At 35.2% G+C, this 6,089-nt stretch overlaps 1 protein-coding gene across 1 annotated transcript; it reads left to right on the plus strand.

The window, feature by feature from the left end:
* The first annotated feature begins 264 nt into the window (after positions 1 to 264).
* LOC108608179 lies at positions 265 to 2,626 on the plus strand. The gene is made up of 6 exons (XM_033294692.1): positions 265 to 545; positions 608 to 657; positions 727 to 793; positions 1,097 to 1,510; positions 2,091 to 2,249; positions 2,307 to 2,626. The coding sequence occupies exons 1-6, from the start codon at positions 341 to 343 to the stop codon at positions 2,444 to 2,446; spliced, it is 1,035 nt and encodes a 344-aa protein (XP_033150583.1). The 5' UTR covers positions 265 to 340; the 3' UTR covers positions 2,447 to 2,626.
* Positions 2,627 to 6,089: the final 3,463 nt, after the last annotated feature.

The following is a 6,089-nucleotide window of genomic DNA, read 5'->3' on the forward strand; positions in this document are numbered from 1 at the left end:
AATGACCATGACAAAATATTTTTTTTTTTTTAGGAATATGTTAGATAAAACTACATAAATAAACTGTATTATTATTTCATAACCACTATTAGTTAATACGGTAACGATTTTTTTGAGTTGGTATAGATTTTACACTGTGCTAAATTTGCAAATAATGGTATATTTTTTAATACTTTAGGACAACCTATTCAATGCGCAGCTGATTAAAAAATAATATAAAATATGAATCCGAAAAACACAATTTTGTTTTTTTCCAATTTTAGATTTTCCAAGCCACTTTCATGGTAACGCACCTAATATTAGCAGAACTCAATCTCATACTCCAGTGCATCCACAGCACATGATGCAACCATCTGAAGATAATCCTATCAATACGAATAATATTTTTGGTGGAAACATGTCAAAATTCTTTGACTTTCATAAAAGTCAGCAGCAGTTACATCATCAATACATTAATGGGCATTCACTTCTAAACAATAATGACTCTCATCGCTTAGCTATTTATTTGGAAAGCAGTCGCAATAATCCTGCACATTACGAAAGTGGTAAGCATTCTTGAGTTATACTTTCTCACTTACACAATAATACTATAATAATGTTTTTGCAGGAATTCAACAATTGCAAAAACCAAAGCCAATAGGATCTTATGATAAAGTCGTTAGTATCATTAGTGTTTCCAGGTTTTTACTCACTAACTTTTAAACAATAACCAACTTTTCCTTGCAGTCTCAAAGCCAACAACAATCTCAACAAAATCGTTTTTCACTAAACTCCTTGGTAGATGATGACTTAGGTAACTTATTATTTTGTGTTCATACTTTGTATCGCATTAAAAAGTTATTAAGGGGTGCCAGAAAAATCAATTCAGTTCAATTATACTTAAATATCAGCTACAGCTTGAACTGCCCAAATGGCCATTATTCAGTAATCAGCTGCAAAAACAAAAACAAGAAAAAATTACAAAAAAAATTATATTTGCAATAATAAACTTAAAGCTAAAAATTTCCGCTCAGTAATGCTTTGAGCTGAATTCAATTCAATTAGTGATTTTGTAGCACCCCTGATTTATATGTGTTATTGACAATGGCTTTCATAGGTTTTGATCCATTTGTTGAGACTCAAAAAGGATTGGCGGAACTTATGGAAAACGAAATGGTTCAGCAACAAAATGTAAATATTGGAAATGTTGGATCGAAAATGCAACAGCAGAGTCAAGCTGGTCATCATCAACTTCTTGATAATATGCAGAGGGCACGGATGCCTCCCCCTGGCTTTAATCATATGAATGCTTTGAGTTTTGATAGCACCTCAAGGTCTAACTCAAGTAAAATGTTACCTTTGATTATGTCGAGCAGGGCGGTTGGAAATACTAGTTCCCAAATAGAGCAGCAACAAATGCAGCTTCAAACTAACTGGAACCCACATCTAGCAACCATACACCAAGGTCAACCCATTAGTGATTCCCATTTACAGCATCAAGTTGGTCAAGCCACTGTGTGCCACAATAAAGGTAAGATTTATCTCGATGCTTAAACATTTTTGATAAACAAAACAGACTTACAGACCACTTTCTGCAAATACATACGTGTAGTAGTAGGGTGGTGCTCAATTCATTTTTGCAAGAATGGTTCAGAAAATATGTTTTATACGGAATATTCTAAGAATATTTTCCATGGAAAGCCATGACCTGGTTCCGCGTAAATTAACATAAAAATTAGCTTATAACAATTTAACTAAATGACTGAAGCCACAACGAGTGTCGAACGTCCCTAAATTTAAATTTATATTTCCGAATATATGTAAAGTTTATCTAATTGTAAGAATATATTGACTACCTAACTACTGGCCTAAATAATAAATACAAGGTATTGGCTACTGACTATAGTATACTATATACTATAGCTCGCTTATTTTTAATGTTTAATGATAAATGTTTTATATAATAAACAATGAAGGTCCATGATGTTGAAAGATCTGAAACATAATCATTGTATATTTTTCGATTATTGTTAATAAATTTTATATATAAATATATTATATAGATATTTAGATAGATAAAAGGCATAAATAAAATAAAACTATCATTACAGGTTATAGTAATAGTGACTGGACTGCAATGGACCCAGCTATACTTTCTTTCCGACAGTTCTCGTCTTTTCCACACCAAGGTCCAATGCCTTTGCATCAACAGGATTTTTTTCTACAGCAACTAGCACAACAACCCCCCCAACAACAGCAAAATGGCACAGGTAGTTTTTTATGTTTTCTTTAAAGTATTAAAGTATTAAAATCTTTATCGTTAACAGGATTCAATAATCAAACCCAACAGATGCTAGGCATGAACCTGACAAATAATTTGATTAGTGGTCAATCGCCTTCGATGACGCAAGTCAACGCTAATGTTCAGGGTATGCTGGAGTTCTTAAAAACCCGTCAATTTGTTTAAACAACGTCTGAATATTATAGATCCATTTATCTGTACTACCAATTAATTACTTATTACAATATATGCATATAGAAAATATCGAATATAAAGCAAGGAAAAAAACTTCAACACATGCAGAATATAAATATCATATGTCAAGTTATATGAAATTGAAAATGTAAATATACAAATTTTCACGTACTTGTGTTTCGAGGGAAGTATTTAAGACCGAAAGAAAGAAAATGCGTACTATTTATATATGGAATAAAGAGTGAATAAGCTTTATGCTGCCTAAACGTTAAAACGTTAGGCGGTACAAAAAAAAACCGTAGGGAATAGTGACGCTATATATTATACTGCGACTAGTAGCAGTCCCATATCAATGATTTGGTAATTCATTCCAATATTCAAGATCACAAAATCTGTATGATTTACATGATATGCATGTTGAGAATGGCAGAAGTCCACTTCCATAATGTGGACATCGACTAAATACAACAAGTGGACAGGTTAAAGTTGGGCGCCACCAACTTTTAAATACACTCTGACTAGAGCATCGCAGCAAACACATGCGCACTCACAAACACATACATACAAAGAGCCAACGCATTACGTGTCACAGCTCGTTTGCGCTGTAGTGTCAGCCGCCGGCTGCATTGGCATCGACGTGTTTGGCGCATCAGCAAAATCGCATCCCGTTGTGAATAATTCCTACGTTGTTCATCCGATCGTTTTAAAATTTTTGGCATTTTTAGATTTTTAAAGATTTTGTACTGCCTTATATATCGTTTTTTCGATTTTCGCGGGGGAGGGGGGAAGGAAATAAAAAAAAATAAACATAAATACCGAAGTGTCCTGGATATAGGAGCCCCTACATACCAAATTGGTTGCTCTAGCTCCTATAGTTGCTGAGGAACACGCACTCATACGAACGACGGACGGAACGGACAGACGGACATTGCTATATCGACTCAGCTCGTCGAGCTGATTCAAGAATATAATACTTATAGGGTCTGCCACGCCCTCCTTCTCCCCTGTTACAATACATTTGAAGCAACTTCAAATACCCTTTTTCCATTTTTTACAAAAATGTCAAAGTGTATAACAATTTTCTTGATTACATATATGTAGTAAATCTTTTTTCGTCCCGTTTTTACATTGGCAAACATTAATGTGTGTTTTAAATACCAGGCCAAATAAAAAAAATAGTCATAAAATATAATGTGTGGCATAGGTAGTTACCGTTTTGATAGGCGATAATGCAATAGTTAATAAATACTTACGCATGCAAATATATTATAGACTTACATGAAATAAATTTTATTTTGTCTACTCAAATTTAAATACCTAATGTAAAAATAGTAGCTATTAATTACACTGCCTCTACACGGATTTTGCAAATGACATAAGATATAGTGTTTTCGAATAAATGTTCACGAATTCTTGGATATGTCACTTATTCGCGAAGACATTGACAAATAAAAATACACATTCAATAAGATGCAAGTAGTGAGTAAGTGACACGCAAGCAAGCCTAATGAACATAAAAGACTTGCAACAAGAACTCAGACTATAAGAGCTAAAGCACCCAATTTGGTAGTACGTACTCCTACTTCCAAAGCAGTACGCTATTATTTAATTTTCTTGAATTTATTCACTTCTGTCCCACATATTGGAGGACCTGGTTTGAAAATCGAAAAAAAAAACCGATTTGTTACACCAATGTTTAATCTTGTGTGTAAATTTGTGATTTAAGTCTTTAAATTTAATTTTAAAATCAATCGCACACAGGCTTTGCAAAATATCTCGACTGATGCCAACTTTTTAAAACGATCGGTTAAGTAATTTCGGAAATATATAAATAATAGGTGTTGGAAGTAAAGTTTTAAAAAAGTTGGGGTTACATAACCATCCATAGTCATCCACATTAATGTCAATACTTTCCGGAAACAACTAACATAGCGCATCTTTACCATTGAATGACGTTTCGTTATTGTGTCCGTAGCATTTATTGTGCATTATTAATTTCGGTTGGTGTCTGAAATATCGATTGTGCGGGTAGTGTTACTTCATTTACTTCAAGTTGAAGTAAGTGACTGTTTAAAACGACAAGTGGAAGTGATAGTTAATGGTTTTTAAATGTCACATTGTTATTTCTTTCTGCTTATTTTATAATAAATTAAACTTGATATAAAATTATCAATACTTATGATTGAAATCGTCGTTGCATGCAGATGTGTTTTTTATAGAACTCCGGAAAAAAATATAAACCCCACAATTTAGAGTGCAGTGAGAGTGTATAATTAGTGTAAAACGCGAAAAAGACGCCAAGTGCGATGAAAACGCACTGAATATTAATGGTATTGATTATTAATTAATTGATTAATTAATAATTATATACATACATAAAATATATCAGAAACTAAAAGATGAATCACATCGACATTGGTAAGCAAAGACAGCGCGAGCAAGACGAACGCCGGCATTTGCTTCAGCGAAACAACGCCTACTTCTCTTTGGTGACCGAGCCAACTCAAAATACTGCTTATGCAGTACTTTTCGAACGGTCAATTACCCCAGACCTAAAAATCGACCACTTGCACTTAACAAGTGATGGAGCTCGTTCTTGCTCTCCAGCTCTACCGGCTCAGAGCACCGAGTGTACTGAGCAAACATCGAACAAGCAAAAGCTGGCATGCAATGGCCCGAGACATATGCTCTCACCTACGCTGACTAGCACGACAGTCTCTCTAACTGCCGCAACAGCAACTACAACAACGACCGCAACGGTATCGGCCGCCCGCTCAAGCCCATCGTTGGCAACACTCGCTCCCTATGTGTTATCGGCGGCAAGAAAAGCCCCCTATGAATCAACAATCAAAAGAATAGCAACCAACTCCACAACTAACAATCCAAGCGGTGCCCCGCTCGTGCAGACTGAAATGGATCGCTACATTCAAATTAAAAGGAAGTTAAGAGCGAAAAAATGAAATGTAGCAATTTGAACGCAGTTTCAAGCGAAAAGCTTAACACCACCCATAGATTTCAAAGTCTAGCGGACAACTCAGAGGATGTGCCGCCCGAAGAAGGCGTTAAAAGGAAGCCAAAGCCACGGGAGAAAAGTTCCAATGCCCTTGTGACCAAAATCATAGAACTCATTGGACATTTCCCTTGTACGGGGTAATATTCGTGAATGAAGGTTCAAACGAAGTCGCAAGAATGCTTTAGAATATTATCCAAGCATCTAAACGACATTTAAAGAAATTATTATACGTATCAATTAAAAAGCAACAAGGGCTTACAAGTGGTCTTAAAAGGCATAGAATCATATGTAACACCTGCAGAAATAACTCAGGCTCTACATCATAAAGGTTTTAACGCTAAAACAGTATTCAACATCTTAAACAAGGATAAGAAGCCGCAACCGCTCTTCAAGGTAGAGCTGGAGCCAGACAACAATACTCTTAAAGAAAATGAAGTGCACCCTATATACAAACTTCAGTTTCTACTGCATCGTAGAATCAATGTAAAAGAACCACTTAAACGTAACGGCCCCGTACAATGTATAAATTGTCACTTACGGTCATGCTGCACACTCCAACCGGTGTGCGTAGTTTGTGGCCAAAGCGCCTCACTCTGAGATAAAAATGGCAAACCATTACCA

This window comes from Drosophila busckii, unplaced genomic scaffold (assembly GCF_011750605.1).
Source record: "Drosophila busckii strain San Diego stock center, stock number 13000-0081.31 unplaced genomic scaffold, ASM1175060v1 chrUn_01, whole genome shotgun sequence".
Classification (NCBI taxonomy): domain Eukaryota; kingdom Metazoa; phylum Arthropoda; class Insecta; order Diptera; family Drosophilidae; genus Drosophila; species Drosophila busckii.

What these genes read in the sequence shown, in the direction of transcription:
- LOC108608179 (XM_033294692.1), top strand. Translation starts at nt 341, where the DNA reads ATGATGCAACCATCTGAAGATAATCCTATCAATACGAATAATATTTTT. An exon ending in CTTGGTAGATGATGACTTAG is followed by an intron (nt 794 to 1,096) that starts GTAACTTATTAT and finishes TGGCTTTCATAG; the next exon opens with GTTTTGATCCATTTGTTGAG. An exon ending in CACTGTGTGCCACAATAAAG is followed by an intron (nt 1,511 to 2,090) that starts GTAAGATTTATC and finishes CTATCATTACAG; the next exon opens with GTTATAGTAATAGTGACTGG.